We start from the raw sequence: 24,871 nt of genomic DNA on the forward strand, positions 1-24,871 counted from the left end.
TTTGCAGCTGAGATAATATTATGTGATCTAACATGCGGCAAGGAGCCAAATGCAAAGGTTTTTCCCTTGGAAGTGGCACCCTCCCCTGAGCAGTGTTGATTCCATGGGAAAGACTCACACAATTGGCCACATTTTTGTGGGCGTGTCATTTAAATGTTCTTCCAACCATGTGGCAGCTGCTCATGGACAGGCTGTGAGATAGTCTAAAGGACATCTGAATCCTCTGGAAGTCAGCTGTTCTGTATTAGGGAACCAGCTTTTGGGGTTCATAGGCTAAAAATAATGCATGGCTTCCCTAAATCTACTTTAGGCACAATTATGGGAGTGATGTGCACCCACAAGGATGTTTTATTTGAACAGCAGGTACAAGTTGTGTTTGAAACAGCCCTGTGTTTAGATTTTTTCAAAAAATCTCTATGCTCCATCTCTGTAAATGTGTAGTATGAAATGGGAATCCACTGCGAGCAGCAGGTTATTTGACATAATCGGTACTATAATGTGTAAATGTAGATATTGGCTTGAATCCTAAGGTAGCTGAATGGAAGAAAATTCACAGAAGGAAAGTCCTTCCCCCGCAGTGGCATGAGCTCCACCCCCAGCCTCTCTGGAGGATCAGGAGATGCTCCTGAACAAACTTGGATGGGGAGAATGCTCATTTCACATAATTCAGGAAGCCCCCCCTCCACTCCAGGAGAGCTTTTGTGGGGAACATAGGCAGCTGCAGAGGGAGGAGGGAACGGAAACCTTTCCTTCTATGAACTTCCTCCTGTTCCCTTATTTCAGGATCTAAGGCATTATATATATACTTTATATTAAAAAATATCTCATAATGCTTACACTGAACAGAAGAAGCCCTTGTGATCTTTGTGCAAGAAACAAAAGCATGATCACCTACCAGAAGAAAATAATCTCGTTACAGAAAAGCAGCCCTGCAAATCTATTCTGAAAAACAAACACACTGTAATACTTGAAAATGGAGATTGGGGGGATGATATGCCTAAGTGTTCCACACACACATCAAAAAATATCTTGTGCTGTATAAAGAAAACTAGCACATCAGGTAGAGGAATATCCCAAACATGGCAGAGTGTAATAGTTTTTTTAAAAAAAAATGGTCAGAGGCACTCTATACAATAACTTAAACATGAGAAAACACAGGGAAGAAGGTATCAGATCCAGGCTTCATAACCCTTTCCTACTGAATCAGAATTGGCAGTGATAAACTGACAAATTCTTACCTGCAGTCAGAGGGTTTACAGTCTCTTTCGGACAGGCAAAACTGGAATGGGTTAGAGAGGTCAGCGAATCGGTTAACTAACCTTGAAACATTCCCTTAATTTAAAGTGCTGCCGATTACTAAGCTAGGGTTTAAATGCAGATCCAGTGGTTGATTTAAGTCTGCATCTGTTGTGCCAAGATTAACACTGTTATTTATTTATTTAAGAGTATTTATAAACTGCTTAATATTTAGAGAAATTCCAAAAGTACGGTACAGAATTGTTAAAACATGTAATATATAAACTCAATAAAACAACATAAAATACAATTTCATGAATCTGCATTGACCAGAAAAATATAGTAAGTACTTCAGATAACTATCCTAGGAGGACTTGTGTAAACAGAAAAGACAGCCCCACTCAGAGCATGTTGTAGTTGTCCAAACTTGAGATAACCAATGCCTGAACAACTGTGGCCAACTTGTTCCTGTCCAGGTAAAAGGCACACTGAGGAGACCTAGGCCTCCAGCAACGAAGACAGATACAAGAGTATCCCCAGACTACACATCTGATCCTTCAGAGGGAGTGCAATCCCATTCTGAACAGGTTGAATGGCCTAGCTCAACTTGGGAATCATTCACGCACAGGGTCTCCTCTTTCCATGATTCACTCTTAGTTTATTGGGCCTCATCCAGCTCACCAATGTGTCTAAGCACTGATCTAGGACCTGCACAGCCACATCTGATCCAGATGTTACAGAGAAACATCTGAGTCTTATCAGTATACTGATGAGTCCCCTAGTGACTGCTCCAAACAGCTTCATATAAATGTTAAACATCATTGGCACTCCACAGAACAAATGTTAGGGGACTGACATGCCGCTCCCTAAAAACTGGCCCCATAGGGAGGAGTGGAACTAGTGATGTACAGTGCTCTCGACACTCAGGCCATGGAGCTGGTCCAAGGATATCATGGTCGAAGTTATCAAAGGCCACAGAAATATCAAGCCAAGAGAACAGGATCTCTCTCTCTCTCTCAACCAAGGCCAATTCAGTTCCAAAATGAGGCCTGACCCAGACTGAAATGGATCTAGATAATCGGTATCATTCTAGAATGCCTGCAGTTTCACCACCACGGCCTCTTGAGTACCTTCGTTAGAGAAGGGGTATTTGCAACCAGGCAGTAGTTGTCATGAACTATAGGGTCCTGGGTGGGTTGCTTTAGGAGTGGATGCACTTCTGCCTCCTGAAGAGCAGCAGGCACCACCCCCTCACATAAAGATGCATTCACCACACCCTGGACCTACCCAGTTATACTCCACTAGCTAGCTTAAATCAGCCACAAGGGACAAGGATCAAGACAGCACATAGTCAGTTCCACAATTGGACCCACCCCAAGAACGGCATGAGGGCTGGCGCCAGATGGCAGCCAAGTTGGGCCCCAGCTGAGGGCCCCTGTGGCCCAGATGGGGCCCTGAAGGGCTCTTCCTCGGGGTGGGAGGGTGGCACTCCCGTTCCATTATCCATAGTAGCATCGGGTCCTGCAACCCAACCCTGACATGGATTGCGGAGAGGGACCTCCCAGGTACAGACAGTGTGGGCTTCAATAAGCCCACCCGCACACCTCACCTACCTCTCCTGTCAGTGTGAATGCCATGCAACCTATGCGTGCATGCCTGCCATCACCCAAGATGGCGGTGGGGGCTTCTCTAAGAAGCTGATGCCCCCACTGCCATCTTGGTTGATGATGGGCCTGTTCACATGTCATTCACATGACACGAGAGGTAGGTGGGCCACGTGGATTATTATTTAGATCCATTCCAATCGGGCTTCAGGACTGGACATGGAACTGAAACAGCCTTGGTCGCTTTGGTGGATGATATGAGGAGGGCGTTGGATAGGGGAGAATATACCTTCCTCGTCCTCCTGGACCTCTCAGCGACCTTCGATACCGTTGACCACGGTATCTTGTTAAATCGTCTAGAGGGATTGGGAGTGGGGGGCACTGTTTTACGGTGGTTCCATTCCTATCTCTCAGGAAGATACCAACGGGTGGCATTGGGGGATGAGGTTTCAGACCCTTGGCCTCTTAATTGTGGAGTGCCACAGGGTTCTATCCTCTCCCCCATGCTATTTAACATCTATGTGAAGCCGCTGGGCGCCATCATCAGGAGTTTTGGGCTGCAGTGTCACCAATATGCAGATGACACTCAGCTCTATCTCTCATTTAAATCCTCACCAGAGTTGGCTGTGAAGACCATGTCCAAGTGCCTGGAGTCCGTGAGTGGATGGATGGGCGAAAACAGGCTGAAGCTAAACCCTGATAAGACCGAGGTGCTGCTTGTGGGTGACAAAAGAAGGTTGGGAGACATCGACTTGGTGCTTAATGGGGTGAAATTACCCCTGAAGGACCAGGTCTGCAGCCTGGGGGTCGTTCTTGACTCCCAGCTGTCCATGGAGGCTCAGGTTTCGGCAGTGAGCCGGGCAGCTTGGTATCAATTACACCTGATACAGAGACTGCGACCCTACCTTCCTGTACATCTGCTCCCACAGGTGGTACATGCCCTGGTCTCCTCTCGTTTAGACTACTGTAATGCGCTCTATGTGGGGTTACCCTTGAAAACGGTCTGGAAACTGCAGCTGGTACAGAATGCAGCGGCACGCTTAATTAAGCATAGCCGTCGCCGGGATCATATCACCCCAGTGTTAATAGATCTACACTGGCTACCAGTGGTTTACCAGGCCCAATTCAAGGTGTTGGTGTTGACCTTTAAAACCCTATACGGTTTCGGCCCAGTTTATCTGAAGGACCGCCTCCAGTATCACCAATTAGGCCGCCTTACAAGATCAGCCACACAGGACCTCCTCGCGGTCCCAGCGGTCAAAACAGCTAGGCTGGTGCGGACCAGGGAGAGGGCATTCTCAGTTGTGGCCCCCACCCTCTGGAATTCTCTCCCTTATGATCTTCGACATGCCTCCTCCCTGTTGGATTTTCGCCGAGCTTTAAAGACCTGGCTCTTCAGGCAGGCCTACAAGAATTTTGGGGTGGATTAGCTTTTTGATATATTAATTAATTGATGGTTTGATGTTAGATTAATTGATGATTGTGTTTTTAGATTGTATATTGTATTTTATCATGCTGTTGTAAGTCGCCTAGAGTGTCCGTTAATTCGGACAGATAGGCGACTAACAAATAATTTATTATTATTATTATTATTATTGTCTTTATTTATACCCCGCCATTTTTCCAAAACTGGAACTCACGGCGGCTTCCAGATAAAAATACATATAATTAAAAACATATAAAGTCTACATTAAAATAAAATTAAACTATTTCCAATATTAAAACCATACACACATATAGCTAAAAGAGTTCAAACTAGTTTAAAAATAATATAATAGACATTAGCAATGCAGCACCCTTCACACGCTATCCTTAACAGCCTTCACTTCCAAAGGCTTGTTGGAATAAGAAGGTCTTTGCTTGTCGGCGGAAGGACTGCAAGGAGGACTGCAGTTGTGAACCGCCCAGAGAGCTTCGGCTATGGGGCGGTATAGAAATTTAATAAATAAATAAATAAATAAATAAATATTCTTACCTCCCTAGAAAGGGAATTCCAAAGCCTAGGGGCAGCCACCAAGAAGGCCCTCTCACGCGCCCCCACTAGTCATACTTGAGAAGATGTGGGTATTAAGAGAAGGGCCTCTCCTGAGGATATCAGGGCCTGGGCAGGCTCATACAGGGAGATACGGTCTGATAAATAGCCTGGACCTAAGCCGTATAGGGCTTTATAGGTCATCACCAGCACTTTGAATTGTGTCCGGAAACAGACTGGCAACCAGTGGAGCTTTTTTAACAGGGGGGTAGTATGGTCCCTGTAACCAGCCCCAGTTAACATTCTGGCTGCAGCACGTTGTACCAACTGAAGTTTCCGAACAGTCTTCAGAGGCAGCCCCACGTAGAGTGTGTTACAGTAATCTAAATGGGAGGTAACTAAGGCATGTGTCACCGTGGCCAGATCAGACGGCTCAAGGAACGGGCGCAGTTGGATGGGCTTATTAGCCCTGAGCTGCCTATATGGGGTGGGGTTGGGCTACGGTGCCATGGGCCCAGGGCAGACTGGTGCCCATGGGCCATGCTTGGCGCTGGCCCTGAATGGCACCAAGATCATTCTAATGTCTGCTATATAGCTAGATGAGGACTAAATGCAAATAAGCCTCTTTTGCTGCCTGTACTGCCATGTGATAGGCATAATTATGCCCTTCTAACAAGTTTGATTAACTTTGCAGAGTCTTGCACCACTTGTGCTCCAGTTGTCAACTGGTGTGTTTCATTCTCCATAACTCTCTGGAATACCAGGGGATTGAATGGGCTCCACAACTTTGGACAGAGCTTGGAAAAGTTACTTTTTTGAACTACAACTCCCATCAGCCCCAGCCAGCATGGCCACTGGATTGGGCTGATGGGAGTTGTAGTTCAAAAAAGTAACTTTTCCAAGCTCTGACTTTGGAGAGGGCACTTCGGAGAAATTGTGTCTATGGCCCATGGCATCTAGCCATTCCATAGTGAGACTAGGGTTTTGAATCACTAGTTCTATCCCCTGGATACCTCCCAGGGCATTCAGGAATGTATTGGATCATCCAAATGGGTCACCAGACACCTGCAGGGTGGAACTGCCACCATGAATCCAGAACTCATCAGGAAGTTGTGTGGCCATGACAATGGGGTTATCTGAATCCGTCCTGTCTTTAGATCACCCAACTCACAGCTTTGGGCAAATAGTAGATTGAAAGTGTATGCTGCTCAAACTCTATGTGTTGTGTCAACACATAAGAATATAATATGTGCTGGGTATAATATAGGCCCAGAGAGTTGTACACTCTCCCGAGAAGTGAGAAGCTCCACATTTTTCATAAAGTCTCTAAGACATGCATCTAAACCAGAGCTTGGAAAAGTTACTTTTTTTGAACTACAACTCCCATCAGCCCAATCCAGTGGCCATGCTGGCTGGGGCTGATGGGAGTTGTAGTTCAAAAAAGTAACTTTTCCAAGCTCTGATCTAAACACACAATAATCATGCCAGATTAGTTGAAGCCTGGAGAAGATGAGGAGCTGTGTCATTCAGAAACCTTCCCCACTGGATGGATGCAAGAAGGGGAATGATGTCACAGGAAGGACCTGTCAGACCACTGAGTGAGACAACTTGCCTCTTGCCTTTCCTAACTGTTAGTGCTTTGTTTTTCACATACTAAAGCAGAGGCTTTACATTGCCGTTGGGGACAGAAAGACCACCAGTGCCCAAGAAGAAGCACCATGAGCAGGGTCCAAAAGAGCTGCATCACCATAATAACCTCCACCACCGTGGGTATGTGCCAACTGTCACTATTTTGCAGGAGGAATTCAAGTGCATACTGGAACTTTAGCACATGTCAGAACGGGAAAAGTAAGCAGAGGCATTAAGAAACAGTTTGATTTGTACTGTATGCTAGCTGAGAGGCCAAGTTGTTTTCCTTTGAAACAGAAGCATCTGATCACCTTAGGAAAGGACCAACTCTTCTTGCACAGCTTTGCTGTAACAAATGCCTGTTGCCCTTCTGCCTCTCGGGAGCTGCTGTTCCCACTAACACCACCTCCTCTTTCTTGGTGGTGCCGATAATGATAATGTTATTTGTTATTTAATTTTATTTGTTATTATAATGTTATTTGTTATTTAATTTAACTTTTGTAAATTGTATTGCTTTTATTGTATTTTTATATTGTATTTTTATACCTGTGTTTGTTTGTTTTTGTAAGCCGCCTTGAGGGCCTTTGGCCGAAAGGCAGGGTATAAATAAAATGTAACAATAACAACAACAACAGCAATAATAATAAAATGGTTCAGGCTACGCCTGTAAGTATTTTTTAGTATTATACTTTATAATTTAGTATTTATAAAATATCTACCCAAACCTCTGGGACTGGACAGGCTTAACTATAGATTTCAGTTTGTATTGGACTAGATTCAGAAAGCAAATCCCTCCCAGAAAAACCACATTATAAATAAAATGTTACTACAGTAGTAATTGCCAGGTTGTTATTAACAATTCTCACTAACAGAACTTTACTATCATAAGCCCATCTTTGAATTCAGCTTTCTCTGAATTTTAAAACCTTGCAAAACTCTTGTTTTGCATTGTCCTAAACCCCTACTGCTAGCAAGTCACAATGCTCTTATGAGCTTTGGTGATCAAATGGTATGGTTAGCCACATCATTGTGAAAAGTACATCAGTACATTTTTGTTGAATCTAGAATCCAGAATCTGTTGAACTCCAACTCTCATCAGCCCCAGCCAGCGTGGTCAATAGTCAAGGATGATAGGAGCTAGAGGCCCGTAACATCTGGAGGGCACCATATTGGCTACCCCGATCCAGCATACACTACTTGTAGAAGGTTTCATGTGAGTGAAGGTGGAGTCCATCTGAAAAAGTCAGGTTGTTGATGTCTCCTTAAAAACATCGTAAATTATTACTTTATTATAAACAGAAAAAATAGTATGTACTGCCTTCAAGTCGATTCCGACTTATGGAGACCCTATGAATAGGGTTTTCATGAGGCTGAGAGGCAGTGACTGGCCAAGGTCACCCAGTGAGCTTCATGGCTGTGTGGGGATTCAAATCCTGGTCTCCCAGGTGGTAGTCCAACACCTTAACCATTACATCACACTACATAAAAAATAGTATACCTAAGCTGCACAAATAGTATTTTTAATCTTTAACAAATTAATATTCACAGGCAGAGAGAGGGTATGTAAATAAAACAAATAATTGTAACCACCATTCAACACAGAGGCTTGAAAAAATGTCTAAAACTGATAAAGCTTTAAAATTGTCAAACGATGCTGAAGAATGTATTTGGCTAGCAGATGTAAATTCCTACATCCACTTACTTGGAAGAAAGCCCCATTGAACACAGTCCAGTTTAGTTTTGAGTAGTCGTGCATAGGATTGCCATGGGGCAGAGCAATCCAGATACCAGGGAACTGGGGGAAGGGGGCTGGTGGAGGAGGAACTGGTGGATCCTTCTCCTGCTCAGGAGCCGCCACCCTGGCTGAACCCTGGCTCCCCTGGGAGCCACGAGCATGAGCTGTTCGGGAGTGTCGGTTCCAATGAATCAGCCTCCCAGGGCGTAGCCATTCCTCTTAGAGGCCTATTATATTTTTTTTACAAGTTGCCAGGTGGAGTGGGACCTAGGGGAGGACTCTGAACGCGAGGAGGATCTCGTGTAAGTTCCCCCATGGCTCCTCCCCCCATGGCTCCTTCCCCCCTGGAACACCCCATTTTCAGTACTTCTGCTGGTGCTCTGTCCACTGGGCTGGCAGGTCCCTGGTGGAGTCCTGGCAGCTATGGCAGGCTCCTGGTGGCACCAAGGCTCAGCCACAGTGAAGGGCTGCTGCCAGCAGAGGCCAGCAGAGCCTGGCACAGCCAGGAGCCTACTGGTGCCACTGGGGATCCACGACATCCAGCTCACACCAGCCCGGCGGAAAGGTGAGTTGGATTGCGCCCTAAGTCACATCTGCTTTAAAAAAAGACTATACATAATTAATTAATTTGTGCTTGCAGCATCCACAAATGTTGAAAGTATTCCATCTGTATACATTAAAGTAAAAATGTATTCTCGACTGTGATATCTTTTTAGGGGGCTTTCTTGGTAGAGGAGCAGAGGAAGTCTTTTAGCAAGCACTTTAAACAAACAAATTTGAACAGTCTAACCTAAGATGCATTTACATTGTTAAGCAATCATATTAATTAAGCAATCAGTTAATTTAGCTGAATTAAAGCCAAATATTTAAGCTTAACTGGCTTCTGATCTTTTTTTATGTATAAGCCTCCCTACATGAATTAAAACACTTCTGACAGTTGTGGAGGTTAAATGCTCCCATAAATGTTCCTCTGGAGGAAAGTGAAAATCTTACTGCCCTGTTGCCTGAAAGCTTTCCCTCCCAAGTCATTGTGTGGCATCCACATCATACATTTAAAGCAGATGGCTTTTCCCCAAAGAATCTTGGGAACTGTAGTTTACCCCTCATAGCACTACAATTCTCTGCACCCTTAACAAACTACTCTACAATGTCACAGAATTTTCATGAACATTCTAACAACAGGTCCCCCTCCCCGATGAATGACCATTACAGAGAGTGGGACAAGAGGAGTGCAACCTTGCTCCTGCTTCTTGATCTCTCTGCAGCTTTCTGTATCATTGACTGTGATACCCTTGTGGGCTGGCTCTGTGGAATGGGAATTGGAGGCACTGTATTGCAGCAGTTCCAGTCCTACCAATGGGACCAAGTCCAGAGAGGAGTATTGGGAGAGTGCTTTTTGATCCCATGGCACTATTTTATCTCCAAGGCTATTTCACATGTATTAAGAAGCTGCTAGGAGCGGTCATTAGGAGTTTGGGGGCAAGGTGACATCAGCATATTGATGACACTCAGCTCTATTTCTCCATAACATCTGAATCAGGAGAGGCCATGTGAGCCCTGGACCAATACCTGGGCGCAGTGGTGGGATGGATAAAGAAAAATAAGTTTGAATCCTGGCAAGACAGTGAGTGGTTCCTGTCTCCAAAAAATTGGACAATTTCCTGCCCTGGATGGGGTTGCACTCCCTCTGATGGAGCAGGTATGCAGTCTGGATCCAGTTTTGTCACTGGAGGCCCAGGTAGCCTCAATGGCTACATGCCTTTTACCCGCTGCATTTGGTATGCCAGCTACAACTGCTCCTGGGCCAGGAGAGCTTGACCACAATAGTTCAAGCATTGGTGACTTCAGACCTGAATTACTGAAAGGCACTCCATGTGGGTCTTCCCTTGTGCCTGGCTAGAAAACTGCAGTTAGTGCAGAATGCTGCAGCACAGTTGCTGACAGGAATGACACCCTGTCGGCATGCAACACCTCTGCACTGGCTCCCAATTTGTTATTGGACCAAGTGCAAGATGTTATTATTGGTATATAAAACCCTTAACAGCTTGGGACGAGTTTACCTGTGGGATTGCCTTACCCCATACATGCCCACTTGACTGCTTCAATCTGCAGAACTGGCACTGTTAACAGGGACCTCATAATAAATGTTCCGCACTTAAAAGAAATAATTGTTTTAGTGTGGCAGCACCTACACTTTGCAACTCCCTACCTGTTGACGTCACGCAGGCTCCTTTGCTCTATTCTTTTTAGCACCTGCTTAAAACATTTTTGTTTAGGCAAGCCTATCCAGACACATAGATGCTTATGTGTTTTAAAAATTTTTTAGTTTCTGCTGATTTTAATTGTCTTTTGAATGTTTAAAGCAGTAGTAAGAGAGTAGATACTGTGTTCTGTTTTGTACTGTAAGTCATCTAAGCTTTAAATAAAGATTATGCATAATTCCTAATTCATGGTTTGTGGATTCATAAATATCTAAAGTATTCCAAGGCTATACACTTAAAAAAACAACCTGATAGCAATAAGAGGATAAGAGCTGGAAAGCTGACTGAAAAGAGGCCTCAGAAAACAAGGGAGCGAAATGATTAGGAGGAGAGCAGATGCGGGGCGGGCAGATGGGCGGGGTGTGTGTGTGAGGCACAAGGTAAGCAGTTGACAGAGAAGCCAGAGAATGTGGATGTACATCCTAGAGGGTTAAATGGAGAGAGAGAAAGGAGAGGAAGGGTGTTTGGGAAAGGAAGAGCCAAGGAGAAAGGAGGCTTGGGAAGAATCCCATCTGCTGCATATGGACAAGAAGGCAAAGGTGATGGAAAAACAAGGAAACAATAGTCACAAGGGATGTGTGGATTTATATCACTTTTCACGTTTCCCTTTGATGTCTGATTTGTACATAGCACTGAAGTTCTGAACACATCATGCTGTTTTTTAAATTCTCACAGATAAACCATGGGATATCTGACCCTATAATAACCCACCATAACTAATACACTTAAGGTGCATGGGAGGGCAGGAACCTGACACGCGCATCGTAACTTCTGTTATCTAGCACAAGTGGCCATAGGTTGTGTTTACAGGCAAGCTGTAAATTTCTCCCTCTGTACTTTCAGTAAACAGTAGTTCATAGTAGGCTTCCAGTGACCTTGTGTAATTGTATCTCTTCATCTCTTTCTCCAACACAGGGTTACTTGGGAGGTGAGCTGAGATTTCAGGAAAGTTCTTTCTTTCCCAACTTCTTCACACATTTCTCTTAGTGGAGCCAGGATAGATTGCCTTTGCAGCCCCCCCCCCATTCCAATTTCTTGTTCCAATGCTTTCACAAGAGGTACATTTTATTTTGGTCTTTCCTGCTGCTGGGATTAGGAAATTTTTTTAGTAATTTGATTTTAGCCATCATTGGTTATTTTTCTCTCTCACTGGCCTGGTTTGCACATAGCACTATGCCATAGTTTATTTAAACTATGCTTTGTTTAATAAACCATGAGTTACTCACAAGTTGTCCCATAGATGATCAAACAAACCATGCTTTGTTTCTCAGCTGTTCTTGGCTTGTGCCTGTGTACTTTGGTGAAGGTCTGGGATGGGGTGGTCAAATAAACCATGGTTAAGGAAGCTGCTGAGTTCATACATAATACGAAGCCATAATTAGATCAAAGGTTCAGAAGTCAGCAACAAACTTTTACTTCAGACTGTGGTCTGTTGGCAGTAAACAAATCATAGTTAAGATGCTGGGCTGTAAACCCACAATGCTAGCTAAGCCACAATTTAATAAACCATGGTTTTGCATTATGTGAGAAACAGCAGGCCTCTTTTAATATTCTTATGCCTGTTTTCAGAATGCAGGTTTTAATTCAGTGGAGAATTTCTGGTAAAGGAGAGGAGTGCTAGGCTATACTGCCATTTTGTCTTGCTGTGCACTGGGAAATCATTTTGAGGATCATGTTAGGATAACGTTTCCATGATTACAGTCCTAGATGTTTCTATCAGGAAAGCTCTGACTAAGAGGGGAACGAAAGGCAAAGAAAAGGTGAGCATAATTTCAATATATATGGAAAAGACTGAAAGGCACAACCTCTGATGCTCTGCTGGTTTCACAATCATGATTATTGCAAATTACTATACAGTATAGGTAGCTAAGTAATATATAGCAGCTTTATAGTGCTTCAGAGAAGGGTGGGAAGAAGGGAGATTGGAATTTGCTGGTATATCATTGGATAATTCAAAGTAGATTAACAACAGCTTCTGACTCCCAATTATTTAAGAATAGCAACAACCAAAAAGGCTTTCCCCCACCTAAATTAGGATAACAGAATCCTTGATCTGTAGTAACTAAGATATAGATTTGTATTTGTATTTATAGATACTCCAGTATATGCTTTGTGGGATGCAGTAGGTATTTAAACTTCTTGGAGAGCTCTTTTGTGGGACTGAAAGATATCTATCTATCTATCTATCTATCTATCTATCTATCTATCTATCTATCTATCTATCTATCTATCTATCTATCTATCTATCTAAATGAATAAATTGATCCCCACCACGACTTTGCGCCTGGTTCCAATTAAAACCAGAATACTAGTGAAAAAAGGAAGGGGCATAGCAGATTCTGTGAGCCTGAAGTCTGTCCATGCCTGCTGTAGAGTACTCAAGGCATTTGCTAAAACAGTTCTGTAAAGTAGGGAATTAAGCAAATTCATGGAGGATAAGGTTATCAATGGCTTAAAGTCATTAGGGCTCTAGGATCAGAGGTAGCATGCCTCTGGATACCCAGCTGGGAACAATAGCAGGAAAGGGCTCTTGCCCTCATGTCCTGTTTGTGGGTTTCCCAGAGCCATTGGCCCCTGTGGATGCTGTACTACAGGGGTAGCCAATGTGGTGACTTCCAGATGTAACTGAACTATAACTCCCATCATCCCTGACTATTGGCCATGCTGGCTGGGGCTGATGGGAGCTGGAGTCCAACAACATCTGAAGGGCACCATGTTGGTTACCCCCTGCTGTACTAGATAGAGTTTGGTCTGAACCAGCAGGGCTGTTCTTATGTCCTTATGACTCCCCCCCCCCCGCAGAATATATGCAGCGCAGGAAAGTGACTGCTGCGCGCAATGCTTGCAAAACCTGTATTTCATCTAAATTACAGATGGCCGACAACTTTTATCTGAGGCACCAAATCAACCCCAGCCAAGGGGCTCAAGCAATCTTCTGTTTTGTTTCTCTTCAAACAGGAGTTCCTCTTTGAACTAGAATCCCACATGCCTGCTCCTTTTTATTTTAAAGCCCTTTTCAAGCATTTTAATGGCAAATGTTATGCACATTTTCTTACTGAAGCAGCAGCTTTGCAGATGTCTCTACAGGCCTTTTTTCTGGACTCTGGGGGTATCTCCAGGTGGGTGTTTATTCTGAGACTGGGGCTCTTCCATACAAGTTTTTTTTTGCAGCATCTACATGACGTTGTTGTTATCAAAATGCCATCCTGTATTTCTCCCCATGTAATATGGATTTACCTTTCTGGGGGAAATCTGATTTAAAAAAAAAAAACACACCTGCTGCTAATGTCCCATTTGCAATACCTGAATGTTACATTTACAATATTAAGTCCCCATCTGGAATCACCCTAGTTCAAAAAGGCAGAATAGGCCAAATTTTTGTTTTTTGCTTTGGACTCAGCTGCTTTTGTCTGTAGTAGGGAAGAGGAGGAACCAAGGCTATTGCAAGAGTGAGTAACTGGTGGCACCTCACAAGCTTATTGTGAGCATAGGCACAGTATGAGCTGGAAAGGTGTTTTCCAGTCACAGGTGGTACCATACAGACCTGCCTTTGAGAAGCAGAGGCCACTACAGACAGTCTTCTGTATATATGTTGCCTCATTCAGAGCATAATCCCACACAAGTTGCACCAACGATGCAACAGTTTAAATGGACCCCCAAATGAGCAGAGTATTGGACTGCTCTGCATAGCTGCAGCCCTTCAAACACATACCTGAGAGTAAGTTTTACTGAACACACTGGGATTACTTCCAAGTAAGCATGCATAGGATTGCGCTGCATGAGATCTACCAGTGACCCATTCGTCAGTGTGAATTGTCCAGGAATTAAAGAGTATTAAGAACTTGCAATGGGTTTCTAAACTGAAATGCCTATATGTGTGAATATGGCCTTGATAATTAGGAAGAAAACCCCTGAGCAACAACAATAATGTTAGGAAATATTAATCTGAAATTTATCCCTTTTGGGCTTTGCACTATTTAAGAGGAATTTCTGAGGAAAGTGCAACATCTCATAAAGAAATGGGTTAAGTTAAATTTGGTACACTAAAAACAACAAAAGTGGTGGCTGTTTTGTTTTGACTGCATTATTAATAGTTTACAGTGCAATCCTGTACTGTACTTACTCAGGAGTAAGTGCCATTTAGTTAGGCTTACTTCTGTAGCTGCTATCCTATGCTCACCTTACCTTGGGAATACACTCCATTGAACTCAACAGCATTTACTTCTGAGTAGACATATATAGGCTTGTGCACTGTTAGCGTGTCATATGCGAGTTAACTTTTGCATAAAGACCCTATTTATTTATTCAGTTTTTATGCTACCCTTCTGCCTGGGTGGATGGTTTACAAAAGTTGGAAATAGAATGAAGATACAATGTCAACAAAATCCTGAACACAATTATCATTGTTGTTGGATTATTGTCATGTAATTTATTTTTATCTGAAGCACTTAAGTTTGTTTGAAATAGACTTATCTGTTTTGTTTTTAACACATTGAGTTTTAAACCACTGTAATCTGCCCTGGGACCTGCTGCTGAAAGGCAGGTAGCAGTACTAATAGTAGTAGTAGTAGTAATATTATTATTATTATTATTATTATTTTGGAATTGAAGCTGCAGTCATTTTTATAGGGGTGTTATCTGTGTTAGGCCTATGGGCAGAAACTAGCTTATTAACGCCAGTCTAACACAGAAGAGCAGATGAAAAAAGAAGCGAAAGAGCATGTTTTTTCTTGGAATTTGTACCGCTAGTGGCGCATGCCTAAAATAAGGCGCTCCCTCTTCTCTAGCAACAGTAAACTGCCCGGCAAATTTGGAGCAGGCATATTTACGGCAGGGTTATAGCGATAACAGCCTCTTTCCTTATCTAGACAGGACAGGACTTGAAGCAGCGAAATAACTAGTGGTGGAAAGAGATTTATTTTCCCAGATCTGTCCCTTCCTTTACTTCTCCCTGCACCCCTCTTCCGTAGTGGTACAGTCCACTTGGAGGCGGAGCTTACTTAGGAGTGAGAGTGAGGGGGTTTGTGTCGCGCATGTGCATACTTTTCTGTGTAGTGCGTGAGCTGCTGTCTTGCTGTTTTACCGTTGTTGTCTTCTGTTGGGCGTTCCGTTTCTGCCGCTCGCGATCCTCCTCCTCCGCCTTCGCCCCTCCGAGTCCGCGCCATGGCAGACCCTCGCCTCAGGCAGATCAAAATAAAAACGGGAGTAGTAAAGCGGTGAGTATCCGATGGTCCAGGCCTTGGCTGCCTTATGCGCCCTTCATCGGGCGGCGTGAGCGGAAGGGAGCCTGGGAGGTGAGTGGTCTTGACCCAAAGGGTGAGGTATGACTGAGGGAGGAGGAGGAGCATGTCCCTAAGGGAACGAGTTGCTGTGTCATCCTAGCGTTAGCTGTCGAAGTGCATCAGCTCAAGGCCAGGATTACGTAAGATTGAAGCGTTGCGTGTGTGGTATGCCGTTCTTCATCCAAGGTGTCCAGAAGAACAGTGTCATCGGCCCATTTGATCACCACCTGAAGTGGGTTAGGGCAATGGTCCTCAGCTTTTTCAGATTTGGGACCCACTTTTAACCCAAATGCATTTGCGGACTCATTTCTTAACCTTTCCTCCCATATGAAACAGTTTTTATATATATGTAACTCTCTTATATATGTTACTGTACTGTAAATAACTTAAGGATGCCTCATGGGAAGTGAATCAATTAATCAACAAAATACTTCCATAGTGGTAGGACTCCTGTTTGGGACCCACCTTGAGACAGGCAAATCCCATATTGGGTCGCAGCACACCAATTGAAGTCCATTGGGGGCAAGGTTAAGAAATGGACATCTGACTGGGTGGGTGGGGGTTGAGCCTAGATCTGCCAAGTTCTGGCACTTTAACTACTATCCCCCTCAATATGTATATTGACCTCTCAACCCCAGGAGCTGTTTTCAGCATAAGGTAAATAGTAATGACACTGAGCATATGTAGCACTTTCCCTCTCATAGCTACAGGGCCCCCCCCAAAAAAAATCCTGCAGGTGTGTAGGATTAGGAGGTATAACCTCTAGGTCAGTGTTGTGGCTGCCAAGTAGTCTTAATTCCTGTCCCATCAGAAGTGAAGTGGTGCCTTAAAAGGCTTATTTCTTAAAGACTGATGATATAAATTGTGTTAGTGTTATAGGTGGAATCAGAGAGCACAAGTTACCTCAAAATGAATAATCTGGGTTAAAGAAGTGTGTTGTGTACAAACAAAGCACTGGAGTGCCTGCAAGGAATTCTTGTTTAAGAATGCATATTTTTTATCTGGATTACTTAACATGAAATAATGGCCATTTCTGTTTTTTGGTCACAGTCACCGATTCAAGAACTCCACACAAAGGTAGTTTGAGACACAAATGTGCACCATGTGGCAAATATGTCCACCCTCGTCTGATGACTTTTTGCTTAAGCAGTCCTATAAAATGGTAGCATCAAGATCATTTAGATTTGTGAAACTGTCAGAACATACTATCTACATATATGTGTGAATTAGTTTTATCTTGATATAGAAATATAGAGGTAGTTATATTTATTAAAGGAAACCAGTCTAGATTAATCTTGATTGTATGTGCCCAGGTGAATAGTGGGAAAGATGAATAGAGGCACCTTATTTAAGACTTATCCCTCATTTCAGAATATCACAAATCCATAGAAAAATAATGAACATTCATTGTTTTTGAAAACCTCATCTCAGTGGCAAAGAACAGCAATCACTGGCTGCAACTTCTGTTGTATGCTAGTAATGGGGGTGAGGTTGGTCAATTTTGAGATTTTGATCTGATAACCACACTGCTGAAGAGTGGGAGATGCTGACTCGGCTCTCGACTCATGTACTACCCAGGACCCTTTTTCTTTAGTGCAGACTGAAAATGGAAATGGACTGCCTTCAGGTCGATCCCGACTTATGGCGACCCTATGAATAGGGTTTTCATGGTAAGTGGTATTCAGAGGGGGTTTAGCATTGCCTTCCTCTGCGGCTGAGAGGCAGTGACTGGCCCAAGGTCACCCAGTGAGCTTTATGGCTGTGTGGGGATTCAAACCCTGTTCTCCCAGGTCGTAGTCCAACACTAACCACTACACCACACTGGCTGTCATAGTACTACTGTGTTTCTAATTGGAGTCCCACCTCTGAAGACTGGTTCAAGGCCCAGTCATGTAATTACTGTTTATGTAAAACCAAATAGGCAATGTGTTTGCTGTCACACGTATATTTATGTTCTTGTTCCACGTATGAAAAAACACCTGATTCCACCAAACCAACTTAATGCTCAAGTAGCTTTGACTGAAAGAGAGTAACTAGTATTTTCTTAGGGTTGCCAAGTGTCCTTCATTTTAATATGATGCATCATAGAATTAGAGATGCATTAGAACAGGGGTTCCCAAAATGTCCATGGACCACCAGTTGTCTGCGAGCTTGATTCAGGTGGTCTATGGCATGTCTAAAAATACAATATAAATCATGCAGCATCTAGCACAGCACATTACAATTGGTCCAACAGACAGAATAATCATTGAGTGGTCTGCCAAGATCTACAGCAGTTTTCAGGTGGTCCATAGGGGAAAAGATTTGGGAACCACTGCATTAAAATATAATAAATTCCATTTGTTTCGGCACCCAGTGCATCAGAACACTATATTAAACTTAGGGCAAATCCATGAAGGTTTTTTGTTTTGTTTTCAAATTTTTACTTGGTACACTGTTAGCATGGCAGTAGCGTGTGGTCGACAGCCAAAGTGTTTGTTTATATAAAATGTTAACATGTTGTAATACTGTTAACAGGAAGACACAAGTAAAGACCTGCAATGAAGTGTTGCAGTGCATCCCCAGTTCCTGACAGGAGTGTTTCTCATCAGGGTTTGAGCCAGCCTGGAACAGGAGATTTGTAGTGCTGTTTGCAGCACATAGGGGTAAAAGTTTCAGGATACAGTTTAGGGGGAAAGGACAGGGTGTTTTGGGATTTTTTAAATAAATTAATTTACTTTTATTTGCCTACAGAGTCCCCCAAATACATGTCTTAGTTGTTTTCCAGTAGAAGGAAGCAAGCATAATGGCTTACAGAACATTTTATACAAGAATTTTATTTATTTATTTTATTTATTTATTTTATTCGATTTCTGTACCGCCCACAACCAAAAGGCTCTCAGGGCGGTGCACAACAGAATCTCAGGCAAAATAATGGTGCACTGTAGACAGTCTGAAAGTTCAGGGAATTTCAAAAGTGACATGAAATGGCTTCAGGAATGTATGTGGCTACTGTTTTTTTTTAAGTACAGAAGCGAAACAGCCTTCACTTGGAAACCTGAAGGACTAGCTTCTGCTGCTGAGCCTGCCTAAACTCATCTGATGCCCTCTTCTGTGTGCTCCTGCTGTCTGAATTGAGGTGGATGATGACAGGGAAGAGAATCTTTTGGGTTATGGCATTCAGTCTGTAGAATGCTCTCCTGGAGTGGCTTGCTTGGTGCCAATTTTATTTCAGCACCAGCAAAGAACTTTTTATTTTCTTTGGGGAGGGGGATTCCTTTTGCGGGGAGGAAATTTTGGGGGAAATTGAAATATATGCAGTATTTACTTTTTTATCAAATCTTACTGCTTTAACAACATAAAATACATGAAAAATAACAGCATATAAAATTATACTACTTGGCATATTTATGAACTTTGCAAGCATATCCAGGTTTACTCAGAAATAATATCCACTCTGTTTAAAACCCACACCTGAGATAATGTATGCCAGATATGGGGCAGGTGGGCACGGCTTGGTGGAAATGGCCTCATGGGCCAAATTCGGATTGTCACCGGACTCCATTAGGGTCGGAGCTTCGCTATGCCTGGCCTGCAGTATATGCAGAAGTTATAATTCTTTAATGCTATAGATCACTGGTAGCCAAACTGGTCCCTTCCAGGTGTTGCTGATAAAGCTGTTTGCATACCGTCAGTGGACATGCTGAGTAGGGCTGATGCGAGTTGGAGGCCAACATCTGGCATGCACCATGTTGGCCATGTTTGTTGTAGATAGGCTTACATTATATACTACACATTTTGAGTGTGGGGGAAAAGCATTTCACTTGTTCCAAAACAGAAAATTTCATTTTTTTCCATTGGAAAAAATAGATTCAAAGTCCTCGGGGCTGAAAAAAAACATGGGAGGGGAACCCAGTTTCTTCCTGGTCCTTCACATCTCTAGCTCAGGTTCTTCAACATACAATGTAGGTTAACTTGGCTTTATATGTTTCATTGAAACTTATGGCCTTATCTTAATTACTGCTTCTGCTGTTTTATATGTGCTGTTGACTGTTTTGTTGTATGTTGCCCTGACAATTTTTATCAAAGGACTGAATAGGAACTTGCAAATAAATGAACATATATATATATACAAGTATTTGTTTATTGCATGTATATATTGTCTTTCTGCCATTGTACTCAGTGCAGTTTACAATTTAAAATAATGGCTTAGCCATAGTTTCTGTGTCCTGGGATTTTGTAACATTTTTCAAATATTAATTCAAAAGTTAATTGCATTATGATAATGGACATATGTATACTGATCAATGTGTACTCTGCATTAGGATTTTTTTAAAGAGAAGTTAATTTTGGTAATCTGTCTATTGTGAATTTGGCAATTTTGATTTTTGCAAATGTGTCAACTGCTATGATTTGCCTACATTATCACCCAGTGCAATAGTTTGAAACAAAAAAACTGAGAGTTTAGGAGTTAGCTAAACTAAGAAATGACAAGGGTAGAACAAAAGCTATTCTCTAGAAATCTAATACAGAAGTCAGAGGATTTTTTGTTTGCTGTAGGAGTATATATCAGGGGTCACCAACTTTTTGGGACCAGGAGGCACATTTCAAATTATGAGAGAATGCTGAGTATGCCAGTCACAAAATGTCTGCCATGGGGACATGGCATAACACAACATTAGGAAAAATACAGTTACTGCTGCTTCTCTGCCCCCTTCCCATGTTTACCATGGCAAGTCAGGTATATCCTGCTTTTCCTGATTATGAAGTTACATGTCATGGGCTCTGCAGAGTGCTCCTGGAGTGATAAGGAAGAGGAGGAGGGGATCTGGGACCCTGGGGAAGGGATCCAGTGGGTTATAGAGGCAGGAGGTTGAAATAGGAGAAGGCTTCAGCATGTTAGACAGTGATGGCTCTGCCCCTTTAGTTTCAGTTCCAACTAAAGAAACTCTGCTATCTGACGAGCTGGCCCCTGTTCCCCAGCCAACGCTGCCAACGCCACTTGAGGAGGGGATTTGGGGGCTGGACCAGAGACAGTGTTTGAGGAAGATCTGTCTGACCTGCATCTGCCCCCATCATCAAGGATGTACCGGCGGATGTGCAGACAGGCACAATTAGCGCTCATTCTCCACCCTGTTTGTAGGAGCACCTACGCTAATCCATTCTGTTCCATTCAGAAACACCTTCCCCAAGCAAATAGAGAGCCCATCCTCAGCCTTCTTAAAAGGTCTTGAGAGGTATGTCTGGTTGCTGCAACAACATCTGAGCTCGAGTAGTCATGCTCCGTACTGCTGTGTAGAGATGCAGAATCCTGTGTAACCTGTGTAAGCTGATGGATGAAACGTTTTAAGCAGAAATTCCATATTAAGCCTAATGGAGAAAAACACACCAGTGAATCTGAGTCTGAATCCAATGGGGTTGGCCAGGACAATGCAGCTGTCAAAGGCACAATAACCCTGTTTTCCCTAATGCCAATCCTACACCAAAGCCTAGACTGTCATCCTATACCCACTTACCAGGAAGTAAATTGAGAAATAAATAAATAAACGGGAAATAAAGAATGGGAAAGAACAAAGGACAAGTATAAGTAGCCCTGTGACTAATGATGCAACTGGGTCAAAGCCAAAAGAAAGCCCAAAAGATGATGCGCAGAGATGCGAGAGTCCGGAGTTGTACGACACACACAATAGGAACATGGAATGTGAGAAGCATGAACCAGGGAAAGTTAGAAATTTTCAGGCAAGAAATGGAATGTATCAACATTACAATACTTGGTGTGAGTGAATTAAAATGGACAGGAATGGGACATTTTCAGTCAGGCAACCAGGGCTGTGGAGTCGAATGTGCTGATAATCATGGGGGACTGGAATGCAAAAGTAAGGAACAGAAGAACTAGGAATTGTAGGGAGATGGGGCTTAGAAGACAGAAATGAAGCAGCAGAAGAAAGCCTTATTGAATTCTGTGAAGCCAATAATTTGTTTCTTGCGAACACATTTTTTGAGCAACCGGAAAGACGACTGTACACGTGGACATCACCAAATGGTCAATATAGGAACCAAATTGATTATATAATTGGTAGCAGAAGATGGAGAAGTTCCAAACAGGACCAGGAGCAGACTGTGGTACAGATCATGAACTAGTCGTATCGAAAATCAGAGTAAAGCTAAAGAAAAACAACAATGCAATCATAATGCCAAAATACAATTTAAATAACATCCTAGAAGAATATAAAGATCAAATAAGGAACAGATTTGAGGCTTTAAACTTAGTTGACAAAGAACCAGAAGGACTATGGAGTGAAGTCAGAGACATTATCAGGGAAGAATGCAAAAAGACAATACCTCTAGTTAAAAGGGGAGAAAGACCTCAATGGATGACTGAAGAAACACTTCAAATGGTTAAAGAGAGAAGGAAAGCAAAAGCAAAAGGAGATAGAAACACAGTCAGAACCCTAAATGGAACAATACAGTGACTAGTACATAGGGACAAAGAGAACTATTACAATAGTTACTTATAGAAATAGAAGAGGACAACAAAAAGGGAAGAACAAGAGTTCTATTCCACAAGATTAGAGGAATGAAAGGGAAATTTAAACCAAGAGTAGGGATGTTGAATAATCAACAGGAGAACACACTGACTGACCGAGCTGAAATAAAAGGAAGATGGAAACAATAATAAATAAATAAATAAAATAAAATTTTATTTATTAGTGGCCCATCTGTCTGAGTTAACGGACACTCTGGGCGACGTACAACAATACAATACAACAATTCAAGTACAGTATAAAATAATATATAAATCAGCAAAACACAACATCACCATCAATTCAACTAAAACCATCTTCAGTTAAGATTCCATAAAAACTAATCCCCCTCAAAAATCCCATAGGCCTGCCTGAATAGCCAGGTCTTTAAGGCTCGGCGAAAACCCATCAGGGAGGGGGCACTGAAGAACTCTATAAAAGAGATGCCAGGATGACAGATATATTCATGGAGGAACGGTATGATGAAGAACCAGAAATTTTAGAATGAGAGGTAAAACCTGCTCTTAAAATACTTGGAAGACACAAATCACCATGAACAGATGGCATACCAATAGAGTTGCTGCAAGCTACTGAGACTGAATCTGTCCAAATTTTGACTAAAAATCTGTCAAGAAATATGGAAAACTAAACAATGGCCCACAGACTGGAAGCGTTCAATATATATCCCAATTCCAAAGAAGGGGGATCCCAGGGAATGCAGTAATGATTGAACTATTGCCTTAATATCCCATGCAAGTAATGTAATGCTCAAGATTCTACAACAAAGGCTCTTACCATATATGGAGCGAGAAGTGCCGACATCCAAGCTGGATTTAGAAAGGGAAGAGGCACCAGAGGTCAAATCACAAACATGCATTGGATAATGGAACGGAGCAAGGAATTTCAGAAGAAAATCACCCTGTGCTTTATAGATTACAGCAAAGCCTTTGACTATGCAGATCATGAAAAACTATGGAATGCTTTAAAAGAAATGGGGGTGCCACAGCATCTGATTGTCCTGATGCGCAACCTATTCTCTAGACAAGAGGCTGCTATAAGGACAGAATATGGAGAAACCAATTGGTTCCACATTGGAAAGGGGGTGAGACGGGTGTATTTTATCACCCTATTTGTTTAATCCATACGCAGAACATATCATACAGAATGCAGAATTGGACCAAGATGAAGGAGGTGTGAAAATTAGAAGGAGAAATATCTAACTTCAGATATGCAGACGATACCATACTCTTAGCAGAAACCAGTAATGATTTGAAACGAATGCTGATGAAAGTTAAAGAGGAAAGCACAAAAGGAGGACTACAGCTGAATGTCAAAAAGACTAAAGTAATGACAACAGAAGATTTATGTAACTTTACAGTTGACAATGAGGACATTGAACTTGTCAAAGATTATCAATACCTTGGCATAGTCATTAACCAAAATGGAGACAATAGTCAAGAAATCAGAAGAAGGCTAGGACTGGGGAGGGCAGCTATGAGAGAACTAGAAAAGGTCCTCAAATGCAAAGATGTATCACTGAACACTAAAGTCAGGATCATTCAGACCATGGTACTCCCAATCTTTATATATGGATGTGAAAGTTGGACAGTGAAAAAAGCGGATAAGAGAAAAATCAGCTCATTTGAAATGTGGTGTTGGAGGAAAGCTTTGCACATACTATGGACTGCGAAAAAGACAAATAATTGGGTGTTAGAACAAATTAAACTAGAACTATCACTAGAAGCTAAAATGATGAAACTGAGGTTTTCATACTTTGAACACATAATGAGAAGACATGATTCACTAGAAAAAACAATAATGCTGGGAAAGACAGAAGGGAGTAGAAAAAGAGGAAGGCCAAACAAGAGATGGATTGATTCCATATAGGAAGCCATAGACCTGAATTTACAAGATCTGAACAGGGTGGTTCATGACAGATGCTCTTGGAGGTCACTGATTCATAGGGTCGCCATAAGTCGTAATCGACTTGAAGGCATATAAACAACAAGAAGCCCCATTAAATATAAAGAGACTTACTTCTGAAGTCGACAGATATACCATTGTATTGTGAGTTAACAGATTATTTAACATGCACCTTTGTAGTAGAGTTACAGAATATAATTTTTAAGGTGTATCTGATCTCAGATGAGTCCACCATAGGAAAGATGCACTCTGGTGGTTAGGAAAAAAGGAAGGGTAAACTACAGAGATTCCAAGCACTACTAGAAATAATGCTTCCAATATGCTTTGCTTGTATGTAATTGTTTTACTTACAAAATGAGAGTAGCACTGACCCTAGAACGTCTCACTGCTTGGGAAAGTGGAGCAAGAGAATAACAATATAATGAAAATTAAGTACAGCAGGGCCTTGCTTTTTGGCGTTCCGCTAATACAGCGGTGTCAGCGGGGCGATCAGCTGGAGTGTGAGGAGCTTGTGCGCTCCAGCTGATCACTGTCAGCTGGAGTGCGGCGGCAGGAGCTCCTCAGGCCCCTGCCGAAAAGTGAAAAACACCGGAAATTGGGGCCCTACTGTATTCTAGCCACTGTGCCCCAGCTGATCATGCGCCCCAGCTGATCAGCTGGAGTTTGGCGGCTGGAGCTTCCTGTGCTCCAGCTGATTGCATATTCCAGCTGACCAGCTGGAGCGCA

At 42.6% G+C, this 24,871-nt stretch overlaps 1 protein-coding gene across 2 annotated transcripts in view; it reads left to right on the forward strand.

Annotated features, from left to right (window-relative positions):
• The first annotated feature begins 15,411 nt into the window (after positions 1-15,411).
• The window catches only part of TBCA (tubulin folding cofactor A), a 56,083-nt gene continuing 46,623 nt past the window's right edge, over positions 15,412-24,871 (forward strand). Inside the window, exon 1 of one of the 2 annotated variants that reach the window (XM_061620175.1) lies at positions 15,412-15,653. In XM_061620175.1, coding sequence (XP_061476159.1) covers positions 15,601-15,653 — 53 coding nt within the window. In that variant the 5' untranslated portion in view covers positions 15,412-15,600. Of the gene's footprint in view, positions 15,732-24,871 lie in introns of both variants that reach the window. The other variant, XM_061620182.1, reaches the window with a different exon arrangement.

The sequence above is a fragment of the Rhineura floridana genome, chromosome 1 (genome assembly GCF_030035675.1).
Source record: "Rhineura floridana isolate rRhiFlo1 chromosome 1, rRhiFlo1.hap2, whole genome shotgun sequence".
NCBI lineage: Eukaryota > Metazoa > Chordata > Lepidosauria > Squamata > Rhineuridae > Rhineura > Rhineura floridana.